Below are 19,740 nucleotides of genomic sequence, written 5' to 3'. Positions count from 1 at the left end.
GGTCTTCTAGCTATTTCCTGAGAGCGCAGATCTACAGCAAGAATCCAAAGAGAACAAAAACGTGATTACAGAGATCTTCATCTAGATCTGATAGGAACCACTTCCGCAGGTGTCATGAAGACAAGCCCAGTGTACTTGATTTTGACCTCTGGGTTTGTAGGAGTGCCATCATTTCTTGTGTGAGCAGGTGTACAAGACTGCAGAATCAGGTCTATACATCAGCTGTAATATTACAACAAAATGAAGCAATTGCTTAAATAACTAAAAATACAAACTTGCAAAGTTGTTAACACTTGCCAGTCTGGGCAGGTATACTGTCCCCGCTCCATCAAGGTACAATATTAACTAGCACATCTAAAGGCAGACAGGCTTAAGTAAAATACTAAACCAATATAAAAATAGTTTTAAAATGAGAGTGGTATTAGAGGAAAGAATAGTCACAGCTATTTACTGGGAACTCTGTGCTTGTGTCAGGACTATGAAATAAACATTTGGTCGCACAGTACTTCAAGAACACATGTTAAAACTTCACGGAAAGGGAAAAAAAAAAAACAGAAAAAAAAGTACTTTTAATATATAAACCAGTCAAGAAAAAACTGCTGAGATTTTTTCTTCCAGACAAACACTGTAAGTACTACAGTTTAACTTGTTTCCCTGCAAATTTGATATGATCTTGCTTATCTATTTTTAACAGACCTTTGCCTTTTTTTCAGGTCCTAAAGCAAAGTTCTATTGGATCTGACTAAAAAATTTATCAGCTTCTTTTAGACTTATTTTTGTACTAAACCTTCTTTCAACAGATGCTTCAGCTCTGCGTGCCCAATTTTTCAGTCACAGGACTGGGAGCAATTTTATGGCTACCAAATCTGGTGTTTTATTTAAATAACATGACTTCCTAAGAAATGGCAGAAAGGACTCTGGATTTGTAAATCTGGTAAATGAAATGCCGAACAACCTCTCAAGTCTCTGGAAAGCACACACTGAAGTCACTGGAAAGCAACAGTACAGGGGAAAAGAAAGAGAAGGAACAGTATGTACTCCCAGATACCCTCCATCAACACATCTCGCTTCCTTTAGCAACCAGACAGATTGTCAGCTCCTAAACAAACTCATCACCCAAAGCAAAGGCAGCCAGCTGGGGAGTTTTGCTGCTCCGTAAGCTCAGTGGCTGTTCCTCCCGCATCCAGGTTTCTCCCAAAAGCTTGGCATCCTTTGCTCCTCTCTTATAAGGCACCCTCTGCTGCTATTAAGAGTATCCAGGGAGAGAGATGCAGGTTTCTTCAAGCTGTTTCAGATGACGACCCACCATCAATATGCCCCTTCCCTCCTAGAGTTAGAGATGCAGCAAATGTGCCATCTAACACTGTGTTCCTCTGGCCTGACAAGAGCTGGACTTCAGGAGATGGGTGCAAGGAGAAATGCCTTTTTGTTGTTTAACCAAAAAAAAAAACAACCCAACAACAGGAAAGGAGAGGGATAAGGGAGGGGTTTAGAAGTATTAAGCACACTTGAGGAGAAATAGAGAAATATGGATGCCCTGAGGATCTCTAAAAATAGAGAGATGGGATTAGGATATCGAATGGAGAGGGCTCCAGACACTGGGGACAGAAGTCACAATCTCAGTGGAAAAACATCCTTTAATGAGGAACTGAACCCCCCCAGCAGGGATTTCTAAGGGGATGAAGGAGCCCTTGATCCAGACACTCTTCACGAGCAGACTTTGCCTTACAGGTATGCGCTCCTTCCCACAGAGTTTCTAGGAGAGACTCCAATTTCAGGGAAGCCACACAGGAGGAGATCATGGTTATGAAGACAAACTCCCTTGGAGAAGAAATATTAGAGTGACAGTGAAAGAGGGTGGAAGTCCAGCAATATGTAGATGAAGCTTTCACCCCAAGGTTTCATGAATATAAGTTATGACAGGAACACTTCATCCATGTGCATCTATAGGAGGCTGTATCTCTAGGAGAGTACACCTATCCCCCCCCCTTACGGGGAGTATCTACATTCATGGCTGCATCCACCTAAGGGACATGGATAACGCATGCGTGTATCTACATGAACAGGTCAGAGAGTGGACTTGGGTACATCTATAGATGGACATTGGTATGCACATAATCTGTGTATGCAAAGGCATGGGGGTGTCTATACATGACACAGATGGGGCTCTCTGTGTGCATCCGAATGCATTTGTGTCTATAAGGATGTCTACAGCTGTACGGTTGGGTGTGGGCAGGCGTGTAAAGGTAGAAGTGCGTGCCTGAGCACATGGCATACGAGTGCCTATATGCACAAAGGTCTGCTTTGCACCCATAGGCAGGCATCCAAGGAGAGCAGGTGTGCCTTAGTGTGTATATACCTACCTCTGCCAGCGTTTGTGCAGCTATATAAATGTGTATGCACACCTGTATGCGTACACATGTACTGACAGGTACATGTATGTGCACCTGTTTGCATCCCTATAGATATCTAACCGTGTAAACTTGCAGGTATACTTCCCCTGCACATGAAGGTATGTGTCACACATGCATATAGCATGTAGACACCTGAACGTGCATATGCGTCTATATGCATGTTTGTATATGTACCAGCATGCATTATGTAAGCTTGCATGTCCACCTCTGTATCTGCGAACTCACCTCCACACATGTGGGTTCATATATACGCAAGCTGATGTATACCTATGGCTATGCCTGCGTATTTGTGTGCAAGTACAAAAGCGGTTGCAAACACACGCATATCCCTGTATGTACATATATACCTCAGGGGTATATATACCCAGACAACGTATGCATCTAGAGGTTATGTACCAGTGCACGTAGCACACCCATGGGGCAAACACACACTTGGGCACGTGGTCACAGGACCGGCATGGTTCGAGGGGACAGCGTGCTCAACACATACTCGCCAGGTAGACAGTGAGCAGTCTAAGTGTTCCCAGCGTGCACCCGTACACCTCGACGGGCAAGCGCCAGGACAGGGGCACCCTCGAGGACAGGGCACCCCGTGCAGACCCACCCCTGGGTGCGTGCAAGTGCGTACCCAGCAATACACCCAGAGGCACATGCCTGTGCACACATACACCCACCATCCATACTGGGTACACCTGATTATCCCTCGCATACCAATGGGACGGGCACCTCTCTGTATGTTTTTATCTGGTGCATACCTGTATTTCCAAGCGAGCAGATAATCCCAGGGACATGAACCCGACGTGAACCCACACACACGCGGCAGCTCGCATACGTGGCACCCGCGTTTCCCACAAACACCCCCACAGCCGGGTGTGCAGGAGCGGGGTGTACACACACCCAGTATGTGCCTACACTCCTTGGCAGATGCGAGTGTGTAAGCAAGCACATACCCTGCAAGGCAGGAGCACCACGCCGGGCACGCGTACAGCTGACAGGGACCCACGGGGCAGGATCACGCTGGTCACACGTGTCCGTGGGCATATCCACATTCAGCCTTTGCACGTGCGTCCCCTGCTTACCCACAGGGCAGAGATACACGGGGACCCCAGGAGAGGACGGGACCCCACGCCCCCGGAGGAACGCGTCCCCAAAACACAGCCACGGCAGCAATCCCACGGCAGCACCTCGGGGCGCACCGACACCCCGTCCACGCGTACCGGGGAGCCCCACGCCGGGACGGTCCCTACCCGGAGGGAGGCAGCACCGGGACGGTTCCCCCCCTCCTCCGGTGTGTGTGTGGCGGGGGGGGGGTGTCTGTCCCCCGGGGATGTCCCGGTGGGACTGCGGGGGGAGCTGTCCCGTGGAGGGGGGGTGCGTGTGGGGTGTGCTGGCCCCCGGTCCCCCTCCTCCCCTCCCCGTTACCTTCTTAACGGTGCGCGGCGCCTCGGTAACGGTGCCGTCGGGGCTGACGAGAGCCTCGGCCGCGGCACCGCCGCTGTCGCCGCCGTCGCGGTGCCGGTGCTGAGGGTGGTGCGGGTCGCTCCGCTTCATGGCCGAAGCCTGCGGTACCTTGGCGGCTCCCGGCGGCAACCCGGTGGCGGAGGATAGCCCGGGGCAGCCGCTCAGCGGAGGCCGCTCGCCACCACAGGAGGAGGAGGAGGACGCCGGGGCCGGGGCCGCCTCACGCTCCGTAGCCGGCAGCGGACAGGGAGCCGCAACCACAGCGTGCCCGGGAGGGTGAGCGGTCACCGGTTCACACGGCGGCCCCGTCGCCTTATCCATGGGACCGCTCAGCTCCTTCAGCTCCACGGCGGGGGCTGCCACCTGCACCGACATCGCCGCTACCGCCGCCGCCGCCGCCGCCTCCGGCTCCCTCAGGGACCACCCGCCCCTCCCCCGCCACCGCCCCCTCACCGCCCGCGGGGCACGCCGGGAGGTGCAGTCCTCCCGCCCGCCGCCCCGCCCCGCCCGCCTCCACGCCGCGACTACAACTCCCGGCAGACTCCGCGCCGCCTCCCGCCGCGCTCCGCCTACCTGCCGCGAGGCGCGGGGCCTGCTGGGAAGTGTAGTCCCGGTGGGGGCCTCGCCGCCGTCCCGCCGCTGTCGCCCGCCCGGGGCAGAGGCGCGGAATGGCGGCGGCGGGAGGCGCAGCCCCGTCAGGGCCGGCCGGAGCCGCCGCCCGGCTTGTAGGGGCTTCCAGCGGCCCCCACGCCCTTTGGGGGTGGCCGGTGCAGCGTTTGACCTCTTTCCCTGTGGAGAAGTTTGTGGGTTTTTTTCACATTTTAGTGGAATTTTCTGTGTTTCAGTCCGTGCCCGTCGTGCCACCGGTCGGAGGCCTCTGAGCACCTCCCAGCGCAAGGCCCTGTGTCAGGCTGCTCCCCCGGGCCCGCTGCTCCTCCACAAGCATAAACCCTTGAAAACAAGGAGCCAAGGGGTTCTGGCAAGGAGAGCGCGGGATCAGAGAGCCCAGAAACTTGCGGTCCTGCCAGGTTCTGCAAGCCCACAGAGCCCCTTTGTGGGTCAGCCTTTCTTCAGGGGCCTTCATACAAACAAAAGCCAGTAATGAGCCACGTTTCTCTAAATCCAGTTCTTCAGGAAAGCTCCTCTTAGGGAAGGGGAATTCAATCCCATCCTTGGGGTTTTTTTTCATTATTATCGCTATTAGGATAAATGCAGTGTCTGGGCACAAGCCAAGGACTGAAGCATGTGTGTTTGGGGCTGTGTGAGCGCAACGTTTCTGTCTCGTTCGAGGGGCGGGAGGTCGTGTCCAACACGTCAGGACGGTTGGAGGCAAAAGGACAATTTCTTGATCCCAAAAGGGGATGTCATCGGCCAAGCAGGAGGGATGCAGAGGAGCCTGGAAAATGGAGAGGCGTGAAATACTGCAAGCTTGAGGGGAGTTTCAGGATCCACCAGAAATGCCAGAAGTTAGAAACGTGCAGGACAAAACAATGCCAAGATTGCCACGACTGGCGGAGTTTCCGATTCCCAAGTTAACACCCACAGCCCAGAATCTTTGAGTCACTTGCAAGCCCTGGGTGAGCTCGGTGTTTGAGATGAGCAGGCTGCGAGATGGGGCACACAGAGAGGGGGAGCACACAGAAAACTCCCCAAAATCACAGGCAGAGGACCGATCAAGGGAGGGAGGCAGCAAAACCCGAGAAGCCGAAGGAGGATTTCACACTTGGAGAGGAAGAACCAGGTCAGCAGCTGATGGCACGCTGCGTTGGTAAAAACTCACTGGGGACAGGAGGAAAAACGGTTTCATTATATGCAGGGGTGGCAGCTGGACTGGAAAATGCCTAGGACGGAGGCGAGGCGAGAAAGGGCTGTAAAGCATTTAATGGGCTCCAAAGGCAACCCTGTACCAGAGGCAGCGGAGAGGATGACGGGAGGAATGTGCGAGGGGGGTTGAAGTTAAAGGAAAAGAAGCACATTACTTTGTGCATGGAAAGTGCCAGGGAGAAGTCCCGACTTCGTTCAAGTAATGCTATTTCCTTACTGAAGTGAAATCAGAATCTGCCTGCGGGTTTCCCAGCACATTTCTCCCTCTCCCTCAGATCAGAAAGCTCAGTCTCAGGGCAGATTTCAGTCTCAGAAGAGGCCTTTGAAAACAAAACTCTTTGAAAGCTGCTGTGGGAGGGATTTGAAGTTGTAGCCGATGAATATCCCTCCCCTTTGATATACGCTGCAAGTTTCTTGCAGTCATAAGACAAGAGCAGACTCCATGCAAAGCCCCAGCTCCTGTAGTGCCACAGTTCTGCTGCGGAGTGGGGCTTGTGCTGACCTGGAGCCCCACTCGGCAGCGCCAATGCCCGGGGCAGAAATCCTCCAGATGTTGTCGTCTCATGGTGCCATAGATCCCACAGTCCAACAGAAAAAATGCCAGGTTGTTTTGCTCATGCCTGACCTGGGGGAATCTGCCGCTTGGGCAAAATCCTGACCCTGAGTTTGGTCCTTTGCGCTACCCACACCCCAGCCGTGCATCGCCCACCTGGCTCAGCATAGGATCATCACTGCACTTGCCCTGGTCGCCTTTTAAAGAGTGCAGTCCTCAAATGGGGTTACTGACAGGGATGGTGTTTTCCTGGAAAAAAAGTCATATACTAATGTTAGCGTGCCCAAACACACCAGCACTAATTGGACATGCCTCCATAACATCGGGGCACAAACCACTGCTCGTCCACTGAGCAAATAGATGATATCACAGCTTGCCAGAGGTCCAGCAAACCATCCGCACAACCGGAGCAATGTGCTAGGCTGTACTTGATGATTTATCTGGAAAAACAACGGATATCAGGAGAGGAAGGGAGAGGCCGTTTGGTTAGAGAGGACTGAGTGGTTCAAACAATCAGGGCTCTGTGAGAGCGGCGCCAGCGGTGCCTACGAGAGAGGTTCGGGCTGGCTCCTTCCCCATGCTGCGCGTGTGGAAGACGGCAAGAGGGACAGGAGACGGGCAGTGAGGCAGGGCTGCCTTTGCCTGAAAGTAGATATTGGGCATCTTCGGAAAAAGCAGCCTCGGAAAGGCAAGAGCCTTTCCCTTGAGAGCCGTGGCTGCACGTAGATCTGCATGGGCAACAGCCTGGTTTCTCATACCAATGATGACTACAAACAACAAAATAAGCCAGAAAAGGAGTAAAATAGCTGCGGTCTCTCCCAGAGCTGTAAGGACAGGCTCAGCTGTGGTCACCAGCCTGTTTCGCCTGTGCCTGACCTGCTGGCGTGGAAATACCTCTTTCCCAGACAGGCTGGGGACGAGCACGCCACACGTGGTGGAACCAAGCTGGACCCAGTCCACCACACAACACCCGCAGTGCTGCTGGCGGGGCCTGGCGTGCAGGATCCTGCTTTGAAGGGACTACGTGGCGTGGAGCAGAGGCAGGGCACAGGCAGATGCCTGCGCTGCCTGGGAACCAGCACACATAAACCCCCAAATGGAGCGTATCATAACCCAAAGGTGAGGGAAGAGTGAGATTAGACACCGATGTCAGACATTTCGTAGTCGTCTCTGTCCTCTTTGCTCCCTGGCACGTGATAATCAGAGAGGGAAGGGTGGAGGAAAACCTAGGCAGACACGGGTGTGCTCTGGTGCAGACACCCATGCGTTGATCTTGCACAAACAAAGAAAACCCAGGTTTTCCTCCACCACAGCAGCTGCAAAATGGAGCGTGGCTGAGCCATTCGGCTCGTGAATTGCCATATTGCCCTGAAATCCTCCATCTGACTACACTGCACCGTGGGGAACGGCTGGCATTGTGCGGTGATGCTGGACGCCTGCCTAGGAGGAGACCGGGCCGGTTACTGGGTCAGCAGAGCCCCTGTCACTTTCACAGTCTGGATTTGCCCGTTCCTGTGATGTTCAGTCTTAAAAGCAGCACTGGAAAATCAAGCCAGCAGCCAAGTGTGTGCTGGGGTTAGTGATGGAGGGCAAGACTGCTCGGCGTGGATGCTCTTCACCTCCCTGATCCCAATTAAAAGCAGCCGAGCCTCTGTTAACAGGGATGGTACGGGCTGCTGTACAGCCCCGCGGCACGCAGTGATCCAGGGGCAGAGCAGGGGAGCTTCACCCAGCACGGCTACACAGGCTGAGCCTTCCAGACGTGAAGAAAAGAGAAAAAAAAAAGAGATTTATATGGAAGTTTTTCAATTCTTTAAGACTCTGATACCCTACTGTAAGCCGACAGACACAGTAGTCATCTTGCTGAGATATATATAATCCCAAACTAGCAGTCGATACCACCCTATAATACTAGATCTTCTAATTGTACCTCCTGTACAACACATATGATTTTTAAGATGATTCAGCCTACCCCTGCCTCATGGCATTTGGACATTTGATATGAGCAATCCGTTTTTACTGCAGCTATTGATTTGTTCTGGCAAAGTCCCTGCGACCGGCCTGCGCTGTCGTAGTTTTCATTCATTTAATTATGGCAAAGGCAACCAGATGGCCAGATAGTGCCGACATTTGTCCCCGGGGGCGAGCGGTTAAGTGTATTCATAGTGAATATTATCCAGATTCCTTGAAACCTCCCTGCCTTGCCCTGATGAACACTCTCAGGGGTGTTCAGGGAGAAGTGTGACCCTCCACATTTTTATCTCCTGCGCCTCCCAAAACCCACTTAAACTCAGAACAGCGGGATAGGGGTGCATGCATGTGTGGAATTCCTCTCCTCGCGCTCAGTTTTCATGAAATCTTTACAATCTTTACCTGCAAGTCTGCAGCCTTTCTGCTGAGCTCAGCTGAGTACTCTGCCGGGGGGATGCCTGACGGACAGACAGACAGACACATGCATAGGCATGTAATCGTATGAGCCTCGTTTCCTTAGGAAATGGGCTTAAAAGAATAACTGGAAGATATTAAAGCCGTTTCACAATGGGAGGGCAGGCAGGGGGAAGAGGAAGGGCTCTTTGCTCCTTTGTAATGTAAAGTGGAGCCTGCAATATTGCTCCTCACCGAAAGGGAAAAGAATAATAAATAAGAGGATGTTATTTACGTGTGACCATTTGAGCTCTTCCCTTTCTTTCCTGAGGATACTCGATGTACAGCTGGGGAAATTAATTGGGTTTTGCCAGCCAAGGAGCTGAGTGGGTGACATTTGGGTCACTCAAGGGAGGAGATTTGTCCCTCGGGACCTTAAAACTAGCCAGTGACCTTCCCCAATGCTGAAGGAGTTAGAGAGAGAAGATGCTCTTGGGGAAAGGTTCAGGGGACGCAGCATGGGGAGAAGCAGCGGCCCGAACTCCAGTGTGAGGGTGCTGAGGATGGAGGGGACCCTTGTCCAGCCTTGTCCCTGTCCCTAATAAAACTGCCCCGGGGGAGAGATCTCCTCCGTCGGAGCTGGCTTGGCCACCCCGGGGGTCTCCGGTCCCTTCCCCTAACCCACGTCACGGGTGTTAGCACTGCTGCGGGCAACCGCACGGCTTTTGCTGCTCACATTAGTGGTTTCCTGGCTGTGGTTTCCCGATGAGCTGCATGGGTCAGGGAAACCCACGGTGGCGGCTGGCAGCTGCTGCGCTACCCGTCCCCAACCCAGTCCCACAGCTGGAGAAAAATCCCCTGGAGCCGAAACAGTGGCAAAAGCACCTCCCTGCCTTCTTATTCTTAATTCTTACTCCCCTGTGGAACCTGATCCCGAGCAGCGTATGCTACGAGCACCCACGGTGCTAAGTGGGACCACCGGCCACTTTTGGGTGGGGATGCTCAGTGCTCCCGGACCAGTGCCAGGGCAGGATGCTCCGGGCACAGCAGGCGTGAGAAGTTGGGCTGAATTTGTCCCTTTTAACCAGGATGTTTTAATCATAACCCTGTTTAAATGGTGGGTTTGGGTGGTTGCTTCTCATTTTTCCCACTAGAGCAAAGAGCTGGTTCCATCTTCTGAGCACCTTTGTGAGGAAAACGTGGTGCTTCCCAAGATAAGTGCTTTTTTCTTCCTTAAAAAAAACACTTCTTTGTCCCTGTGTGCCAAATCGAGGGGCCTTTTTTGGTGCCTGGGGGAAAACATAGGGGCTGTGGTGGGGTCAGGATGGCTCCCGTTGTTTCCAAAATTAAGTATTTTAGCTTTTTGTTCCAAAACAACATATCATTTAGGAACAGCTGCTTCAATGCATTTTTCTTTTAAAAAAAGAAGCCCACAAAAATAAAATTAGGAGAAAAAAAGAAGCCTACAAAAATAAAATTAATATAGAGAAACATTCTGTTTCACCCCAGACAAACCAGCCTTTACTCCAGTTTCCTGCTGCCCACCTGCACCAGTGCAGAGCCCTGCGATGGCAGCAGAGTAGGGTTGGCCCATCCTGCTCACCAAAAACCATCGGAACAAGGCAATTTTCACTGGCCAATTCCACCCAAATTTCAGAGGGGTGCTTGGTCTCCGGGATAACCGAACACACGGATGCCTCGCCCCCAAGCAAAATAAAAAAAAAAGACACTTTCTAAAAGCAGTGTTTTGTCCCCAAAAGCACTGTCCGCACAGCCCATCGCCTGGTGCTGAGGGAAGCAGCGGGTGCCCCTGCACCCTACAGACTCCACTCCAGCTGAGGCACCCAGCAGCACCCCAAAATTGGGGCCACCCAACTGTGGGTTTGGGGATATTTAAGCCCGTAGTGCCATCTGCTGGCAAAGGGCCCCCCCAACCCCCCCCACTTTGCTGCCAAAGCCCAGTGAATGTCCCCCCAAACAGACCCCATAGCAGCCACAGGCGTTTCCATCCCCTCACACCTGCCTTCTGCGGGTGAAACAGCTGGGATGGGGGTCTTTAAACAGTTTAAAGCAGTTTTTAAAGCAGTTGGAGCCCTTTAAGAGAAAGGACAAAACCCCAGAACGTTTCCCCACAGTCGATACCTCCCCAAAGAGCCCAGGGCAGACGCTGGCAATGGAAACTTGGCAAATTTAATACTGATACAGGAGGGTTTTCCTTTACACAGCAAAAATTAACCCGTGGAGGTCACCGGGATAGCAAGAAAGCCAGGAGCCTACCAGGATTTAATAAAAACACGTACAGGGATAATGGACAGATACAAAACACCAGCAGGGACTGGAGACCTCCTGCCTCGGAGCTCGGCCGGGTTCGCTGTAACTTGGGGGTTTTTCTTAATAAAAATAATAAAAAGCTTTGCTCAGGGGGTTGGTGCACCTAGACAGCAAAGGCAACCACGGCTCACCTTGCATGCCCTGGGATTATAAAGTTTCTTTTTTTGTTTTCGCATCGTGGCTCGGGGAGCACCCGTGCACCCCAATGCAGCTCCCCATCTCCCGTGGCCAGAGACTGCTGTCCCACCAACCCTCTGTTTTGGGTCTGGTTCAGCTCTCTGGGGAGCTGGAAGGCACTTTGGGACCCCTGAAGAAATAGGGTTGCACCCAGAAAAACGGGTGCACCCCAGGGGTGCTGCTGCCGCTGAGGGAGGGGGAGGTCAGCTCATCCCGCTGTCGGCCGCAGCACCCGAGCGGAGGCCATGCCTGGCCATCACATCTCGTGTATTATACAAAGATTAAAAAATTAAAAAAAAAAACAAACAAACAAACCCTATTGGCACAAGTGTTTGTAAGCTCTACGTACCATCTAGCCGTGGTTGGGGGCAGAGGGCGAGCGAGGGGTGTCAGCAGGTCCCAGCACCCTGGGACGTGGGACAAAGCTCACCAAAATCTACCCTGACCTACACTCGCCCGCTGCCTGGTACCGCTGTCCTGGGGGGGCCACCCACTCCTGTCCCTGTCGGTGGCAATGTCCCCCTTCTCCTTCAATCCCTGCAGGACCTGGGTGGGGTTTGTTCCACCGACATCCCATTTCTCTTCTCCCAGCAATGCTGGTGGCGGGGGGACACCCCAAAACCCTTCTGCCAGTGTCTTGCCAGGCTGGGATGTGCATCGAGTCTGTCTGGGCGATGTGGGGAGAAATGCTGTCCTCCGAGGGGAGAAATCAGCCGTGGCTGGGCCGGAGAGATGCTCGGGACCGGCCTCGGCAGGACGGGGTGGGCTTCGGTGACCCCTCACAGGCTGCCCATGCTGGACGAGTCTTTGGGTCTCACCCCAGGTGTCCCTGTCCCCTTGCAACATCCCGCCAAGCTTAAAAGTCTGAATCAGCGTCCAGCAGCTCCGCGTCCACCAGGTTGGTCCGAGAGTGGATGGGGGCCAAGCCGGCCCGTCGGCCCTGAGTCCTGGGCAGGGTGCCGGGGTCAGGGGGCCAGAGCGGACCCCCGTTGTGCTGCCGGCACCCGCTGCTGGGGCCGGGGCTCTCCTCGTCGGGGGACCCGCTCTCGGGGCAGAAAGGGTTGCTGATGAGGTGGAAGACATTGGGTCTGCGGCAGCCATCCCACGGCCCCCCAGTGAAGGTGGCTTCAGACTGGCCGGGCGGGAGCCCTGGGAGGATGTCAGGGGCGAAGGCAACCAGGCAGGGCTGGGGGGGCAGCCGGGGCAGGCGAGGGACGGCGCTGGGGGCCAGGGGGGCTGCAGAACCCCCCAGGCAGTGCTCGGTGCCTGGGCACACCTCCTTCTTCTTCTTCCTCCGCTTCTTCTTGCGGCTGCTGCGCTTCTGCAGCTCGGGGGAGACGTCAGCCTCCACCACCCAGAGATTGGCCCTCTCCTCTGGCGGCACTGCAGGACACGGGATGGGTGAGAACGGCCTCATCCTGCCCTGTGCCCCCCCGCCAGCCCCAGCCCCCCCCAGCTCTGCCTCCCTGCACATCCCCAACACCCCTCAGTCTGGCTTGTCCCCCCGCAGAGATGCCCCATGTGGTCCCCAAGGACTTGCCAGGCGTCGCCACGGGTGTCACAGAGATGTCCTGGGGAAGAATAGCTCCTCTCCTGGCCACCATCTTGGTGACATGCTGGGCCCACGCTGAGGACACGTCGGCCGACGGCTCGTTGATGTCGAATGCTAAACCGGCTGCAACGACAACAGGGCAGCCCAGTCAAGGCGGAGGGGACAGTGGGGACCCCAGGGTGCTGCTGAGGTGGCCACCTCTCACGGGCACGTACCCACGGGGCCGTCGTGCGAGACAGTGTGCATGCTGAAGGACAACTCCTGGCCCGGGTCACGCAGCAGCTCCTTGCGCTTGGAGAAGGCCTTCGCGATCATCTTGCTCTTCTTGATCCTCTTGGGCTGGTCGTCACTCTGCCCCGTCAGCCTGGGGACACGGTGGGTCAGAGCAGGGACACGGGGTAGCCCAGGCACAGGAGACACAAAACCCCAGGCATTGGAGCTGGGGGCACGGGGACCCTCCCCGTCTCCCTCTTCCACTCTGGACAGAGACACCAAGGGCTGTGGACTGCGTTGGATGGGTCTCCGGGGATAGAGGTGTCCCACAAACAGGACACGAGACACCTGCAAAGTGGGAGAGGCCACCCCATTCCCAAACCACTGTCTGCTGCGAGCCCACAACTCATTGAGCTGACGGACAAAAATCTGGGGATGACCTCCAACACCTCAGGACGTTGGAAGGGGCAGAAAGGGTCACACGAAGATGGGTGACATCCCCGGGGTCCCACCTGCACCAGGTGCGCTTCCAGATGAGCAGGGTGGCCTTGGTCCAGACCCAGGTGCTCATGGAGACCCCAGTGCCGAACATGGCGAAGAGGTTGATCTTCTCCACCAGCAAGCTCGGCCGGTTCTTGATCTCGCAGTCCGGGATGGGCTTGTTGGTCTGCGTGGCAATGGTCACGTTGGCCTCGCACCTGCGGGGACAGACACAGGACGGTGGCCATAAGGAAGGGGACACCCAGCGACACCCCACAGCTCTGCAGAGTGGAGATATGGTGGCAACGCTGGTGGGGGACACGGGGCTCTCCACTCTGCAATGTCCCCTGCTAAACTTGAGGTGCTGGGATGCCACGAGTGTCCCACTCGCCCTCCTGTCCCCATCCCACTCACAGGACGTATTCCCGAAAGCTGCGCTCCCACTCCGCCTGGTTGAAGAAGTCATAGAAGTGGCAGCCAAAAGTGATGAAGACGAAGCCGAAGGCCAAGAAGCCGAAGATGCCTGGAAGACAAGTGGAACATCCCTGGTTTAGCTAGACGCCAGCAACACTGGGACAAAGACGCTGCACCGGGGCCGTGCTGCTGTCACTACAGCTTTGTCCCCCACTGCAGCCACCCCTAGGAAGGTGGGATGGGGCTGTCTGGGTTCAGGGGACAAAACGTCCCCAGTCCCACCCAAATTCCCATGGAAACGGTGCCGATGGAGCCCTGCTTACCCAGCCGCAGCATGGTCTCGTTGATCTTGCTGGCCGCCTTCTCACTCAGCAGCCCGGGGTGGTTGCTCTTGATGGAGAAGAGCGTCATGACACCTGCAGTGGAGAGATGAAGTGGTCAGGGCAGGGGGGACACCCACAATGCCCCTGTCCCCACACCGGGGTGAGCCCAAACCTACCCCGGATGAGGAAATAGCCCCCCACGATGAGGACGAGCCCAATGGGAGCCAGGACAAAGCCAGCCCGGTAGCGGTAGTTCTTGTACCCCACGAAGCAGATGCCGCTGACGGAGTCACCATCCACCTGGTAGAGATGGGGACGGGGGGTTCGGTTGGCTGCGGCCACCCCTCCCTACGCACATCACCCTGGCAGGGAACCGCCAGGACATGGGATCATGGTCCCGTTACCTGCGCCACAGCCAGGATGGCTACAGTGAGGACGAAGGGGATGGACCAGGTGATGAGGTGGAAGTAGGAAGTCTTGCCCAGCAGTGGCTGGTAGGTAGTACCCAGCGCCTTGAAGGAGGTGTGCCAGGCGTAGGTCAGCATGACGAACCAGATGACACCCGACATCAGCGAGTAGTAGACGATGACGAAGATGATGACACAGGAGAGTGTCTCATTGGAGCTACAGGGGGAGGTGAGACAGGAGGGTCACCTCCTGAGGGGTCACAGAGGAGGAATGGTGTCTCTCCTACCCCATGGAGCATCCTCCATGCTCCCAAGAGGCCAGGAAACCCCAAGAGCCCTCCTTGGTCCCAGGGACACCTCTTGGCATGTGGCTATGGTGGGATGGGGACAAAAGTAACACGTACGTGGGTTCCCCCAGCCGCATGGTGCCATCGGCCCGGCACACGATCTCGTCACGGGCGCCATCCATGAACTGTGCCAACCAGCCGATGCTGCCCACGAAGAAGCAGGCGTTGACGTAGAAGAGGATGACAGCGGGGTAACGGTTGGAGTTCCTCCAGTCGGCAACGAATGTGGCCTGACAGGGGGCAGAGAAAGGGACAGCTTGGTGCCCGGTCCCCTTTTGGGGACACCTCCCTGCGTCCCCCCGCATCTCACCAGGGTGAAGAAGGTACAGAAGATGGTGACGGAGCTGAAGGCAGCAATGTAGACGTGCATCTCACGGTGCTCCTTCTCGGTGAAAAGCGGATTCTGGCACTGGATGCCACAACCCTCCACATCCTCGTACCAACTCTTGGGGTTGTCCGTCCGCACCAGCGGCGCCTCGCACTGCCCCGAGCTGTTGAACTTGATGTTCTGCACCTCATTCTGCCGGAGGAGAAGCAATGCCGTGAGGAGGAGGAGGCATCCCCACGGCGAAGGCTGCGCTGCCGGGGTGGACATCAGTCCCCCATGGAGGACTGGGGACAGCCACCGTTTCCCTGCTCCCACTGCCCCATGGGGATTTGGAGCCCGTGGCAGCATGGTGGGGTCTCCCTCTATGTGCGCCCCCCCTCCCCGTACCGGGCATCCCTCAGGGAAGCGGTCAGGCGTGCACTTGAGGAAGTCGGGCCAGCCACGCTCACGCTCCACGATGGTACAGGGCGCACGGGTGGCCTGGCAGAGGGTCTGGCTGGGCAGCTCCACCTGGCCGTCCTCGCACTTGGGCATGTAGACGGCGCAGAGCAGGGGCTGGATGACGTCCCAGCAGCGTGGGGCATTGCGAAGGCCTGCGGGGACAGTGCCGTCACACACACATACGCGCACCCCCCCCCCCAAACCCAGGCAGACCCACCTTGTGCCTTCCCCCCACACTGCTGCCCCACGGGGACGTGGGGTGGGATGGGACGGGGCAGACCCCAGCTGCGGTGGTGGGAAGCACCGGCACTGTCCGCCCCGTCAACCCGGGACACGTAGCACCCAGACCCCTCTATAGCACCTCTGGGGCGCCATGCCCGTCCCCAGGTGCTATACTGGTCCCCTGCCATATGGGGCTCAGCCCCGGTCCCCTGCTATACTGCTCTCCCTCTATACTGTACCCAATCCCAGGTCCCCTGCTATACTACACCGGTCCCTGCTCCCCTGCTTTACAGCTCCCTATACTGTACCCTATGCTATGTCCCCTACTATACTGCTGCCCTGCTATACTGTACCTATCCCTGTGCCCACCCCCAGTCCCCTTCCCCTCCATACTGTACCCAGGCCCCCTCTATACTGCTCCTACTATACTGCTCCCCTCTATACGGCACCCATGCCTGGTCCCCTACTATACTTCTACCTCTCTATACTGTACCCACCCCCAGTCCCCCACTATACTCTTCCCCTCTATACTGTACCCACTCCCAGGCCCCTGCTATACACTTTTCTATACTGTAGTCACCCCCTGTCCCCTGCTATACACTTTTCTATACCGCACGCACCCCCAGGCCGCTGCTATACACTTTTCTATACCGCACGCACCCCCAGGCCGCTGCTATACACTTTTCTATACCGCACGCACCCCCAGGCCCCTGCTATACACTTTTCTATACCGCACGCACCCCCAGGCCCCTGCTATACACTTTTCTATACCGCACCCACCCCCTGTCCCCTGCTATACACTTTCCTATACTGTAGTCACCCCCAGGCCCCTGCTATACACTTTTCTATACTGTAGTCACCCCCAGGCCCCTGCTATACACTTTTCTATACCGCATGCACCCCCAGGCCCCTGCTATACACTTTTCTATACCGTAGTCACCCCCTGTCCCCTGCTATACACTTTTCTATACCGCACGCACCCCCAGGCCCCTGCTATATACTTTTCTATACCGCATGCACCCCCAGGCCCCTGCTATACACTTTTCTATACCGCACCCACCCCCAGGCCCCTGCTATACACTTTCCTGTACTGTAGTCACCCCCAGGCCCCTGCTATACACTTTTCTATACCGCACCCACCCCCTGTCCCCTGCTATACACTTTTCTACACTGTAGTCACCCCCAGGCCCCTGCTATACACTTTTCTATACTGTACCCACCGCCCCCCGCTATACCGCCCTCTCCACACACCCAACCCCCCCCCCCCCGCTATACCGCTCCCCCTCCCCACCGTTACCCCAGCCCCCTCCATACTCTCCCCCCCCGCCCCGGTCCCCGTTCCGTACCGGACCAGAGCAGGAGCTTTCCGTGAGCCTCCTCCTGCGAGTCGGAGTCGGCGGCCAGCAGCGTGGAAGTGGCGGCGTAGGGCAACGCCGAGCCCAGGCAGGCAGCGTAACGGAGCCGTTCGCAGGGCGCGGGGCGGCGGCAGCGCTCGGGAACGGCCGAGGCGTTGAGGAAAGGGGCGGCGGGGCAGCAGCAACGGCGGCCGCCCAGAGCCAGCGCCATACCCAGCGCCAGCGCCCACCACCACCCGCCGCCCTCAGCCGCCATCCCGGCCCGTACCGGCGCTAGGCGGGCGGCCCGCTCCCGGTCCCGGCCCCCGCCATGCCCCGACGCCCTTTGTTGAGCTCGCCGGGAGCGGAGCGGGGCCGCTCCTCCTCCTCCTCCTCCTCCCTCAGCGCGGCCCGGCCCGCCACGGCCCCGCGCCCCCCGCCGGGGCGGGCTGAGGAGAGGCGGCGCGGCCGGAGGAGAAGGGGGGGGTAGCCCGCTTTAGAGGGGAAAAGTGGCTTTTTTGTGAGGAAAAAGTTGCTTTTTTTTGGAGCGGGCAGGGAGGGGAGGAGTTTTTGAGGAGGGAAGTGGGGGTTTGAGGAGGGAAAAGGGTTGATCTCCCGAGGGGGGGGCTGCTGGAAGGAGGGGGGGGAGTGTTGGGTTTTGTGAGGGGAAAGTTGGTTTTAGGGAGGGAGAAGTGGCTTTGGGGAGGGGAAGATGTTACTTTGGAAGGGGGAGGAGTCGCGTTTTTGGAGGAGAAAGTTTGGGTTTTTTTCAGAGAGAAGTTGGGATTTGGTGCGGAGGGAGGAGAGGGATTGGGGACGGGGGAGTGGGGGTTGAGGGGGGGAAAGTCGCTTTTTTGGGGCAGGGTAAAAGTTGTTTGGGGGAGCAGAAAGTTACTTGGGGTGGCAAGGTTGCTTTTGGGGCAGAGAAGTCACTTTTTTGGAGGAGAAAAGTGGCAGTTTAGGGAGATAACTCATTTTTAGAGGAGTAAAATTGGATTGGGGGCAGGGAGTCACTTTTTTTCAGGTGGGAAGTTACTTTTGGGGAAGGCAAAGTCGCTTTTCGGAGGAGAAAAGTTGTCTTTGGGAAAGAGAAGCCACTTTTGGGGGAGAAAAGACACTTTGGGGGGACAAGAGTTGCTTCTGGGGGACAAAAGGCACTCTATTGGGAGAGAGGTTTCTTTTTTAGGCAAAAAGTCACTTGGGGGTACTTTGGGGGGAGTAAATGTCACTTTTTTGAGGAGAAGAGTTGCCTTTGGGGAAGAGAAGCCACTTTTGGGGGGAGAAAAGCTGGGGGGGGGCAGAAAAGTTTGGGAGGACAAAATGCACTTTATTGGGAGAGAAAAGTTTCTTCGTGGGGATAAAGGTCACTTTTTTTGCGGGGAAAGTGAAGGGGAAAAGAAGTCACTTTGAGACAAGAGTCCCTTTTAGGGTGGAGAAAAGTTGCTTTTTAGGGATAAAAGGGGTTTTTTTGAGAGGAAAGTTACTTTTGAGGGAGGAAAAGCCACTTTAGGGACACAAAAGCCACTTCTGGGGGGAGAAAAGTTGCTTTTTGGGGACAAAAGTCCCTTTTGGGGGGAGAAAAGTTGCTTTTTGGGGACAAAAGTCAGTTTGCAGGGGGGAAGAAGCCACTCAGAGCAGCTGTTTGGAGAGAACTTGTTTTTGGGGGGAGAAGTAGCTCTTTGGAGGAGAAGTTTTGGGGAGAAAACTAACTTGGGGGGGGAGGTATTCTTCAGGGAAGTGATCTCTTTTGGGTCACAAGCCACATTTTGGCAGGGGGGTGAGGTGGCTTTTTTGGGGAAGAGAAACTGCTTTTTGGGGGAGAGAAGTTGCTTGGGAGGGGGAGGATGACAACTTTTTTAGAAGTTGCTCTTTTAGGGTGAAAAATCTCTTTTTTTTTGGTGGGGAACGTCACTCTTTGGGGCACAGGGGGGACAGTTTTGGGGTAGTTTTCCTGGAGCAACCGGCCAGGGGATGCCAGAGGGGAGCGGGGGCAGACAGGAGCTGGCCCTTGGCTGACGCTGGGGCAGGATGGGGCCGGTATGGCCACCTCAGTCCCCGAGAGCCCTCTGCCACCCTGGCCAAAAGTCACGGGATGGGGACAACAACACAAAATCAGCGCAGGGAGGTGGCAGAGGGGTACAGACCCACTGGTGGGGCCGAGCCCCGGCCTGCCTCGGTGCCTCCCGGCCGCACACAAAGGACCAGGCGCTGGGCCGCATCCCGACTCCCTCTGCGGCGGGGCGGCGCAGGGGGACCACCCAGCCCGAGGAGAAGAAAAAAATTATAAAAAAAAAAAAAACCAAACCAAAAAAACTCCACCCACGGTTTGCGACAGCTCCAAAAAGCAGCAACGAGGCCAGGGCCTGTGATGCTGGGGGGGCAGCAGCAACCCCCCCCCAGCTCACAGCACCCCAAAATTTTACAAGCTCTTCCCTGGGGCAGAATAGGTGGGAATTTAGCCCGTCAGCCCCCCCTCCCCCCTCCCCAGAGCAGGGCAGCAAGCACCTCTCCAAGCTTTCCCTGCTGGGGGGGGGGGTGTGGTGGTGTCTCTGCTG

General features: G+C 56.1%; 2 protein-coding genes across 2 annotated transcripts in view; both read right to left on the bottom strand.

Moving 5' to 3' along the window:
* Nucleotides 1–4,598, bottom strand: part of AHCYL2 (adenosylhomocysteinase like 2) — a 107,566-nt gene extending 102,968 nt beyond the window's left edge. The window contains exon 1 of the mRNA XM_069801477.1: nt 3,837–4,598. Coding sequence (XP_069657578.1) covers nt 3,837–4,250 — 414 coding nt within the window. The 5' untranslated portion in view covers nt 4,251–4,598. The remainder of the gene's footprint in view (nt 1–3,836) is intronic.
* A 6,188-nt stretch (nt 4,599–10,786) lies between these two features.
* On the bottom strand, nt 10,787–17,788 carry SMO (smoothened, frizzled class receptor). Its single transcript, XM_069801476.1, has 12 exons — nt 17,198–17,788; nt 15,576–15,781; nt 15,171–15,380; nt 14,918–15,090; nt 14,511–14,730; nt 14,283–14,406; nt 14,107–14,199; nt 13,784–13,892; nt 13,402–13,587; nt 12,892–13,040; nt 12,665–12,799; nt 10,787–12,507 (listed from the first exon to the last, which is right to left on the bottom strand). The coding sequence occupies exons 1-12, from the start codon at nt 17,460–17,462 to the stop codon at nt 11,981–11,983; spliced, it is 2,397 nt and encodes a 798-aa protein (XP_069657577.1). The 5' UTR covers nt 17,463–17,788; the 3' UTR covers nt 10,787–11,980.
* Between the last annotated feature and the right edge of the window lie 1,952 nt (nt 17,789–19,740).

This window comes from Haliaeetus albicilla, chromosome 14 (assembly GCF_947461875.1).
Source record: "Haliaeetus albicilla chromosome 14, bHalAlb1.1, whole genome shotgun sequence".
Lineage (NCBI taxonomy): Eukaryota > Metazoa > Chordata > Aves > Accipitriformes > Accipitridae > Haliaeetus > Haliaeetus albicilla.
This window is presented reverse-complemented; position numbering and strand designations above follow the sequence as displayed.

Bases quoted from the DNA above. Each gene is read 5' to 3' on its own strand.
- SMO (XM_069801476.1), bottom strand. From the start codon at position 17,462: ATGGCGGCTGAGGGCGGCGGGTGGTGGTGGGCGCTGGCGCTGGGTATG. The intron at 13,588-13,783 runs GTGAGTGGGATG...CTGTCCCCGCAG, and splicing joins AGCTTTCGGGAATACGTCCT to GTGCGAGGCCAACGTGACCA. The intron at 13,041-13,401 runs GTGGGACCCCGG...CCGTGTCCCCAG, and splicing joins TGGAAGCGCACCTGGTGCAG to GCTGACGGGGCAGAGTGACG.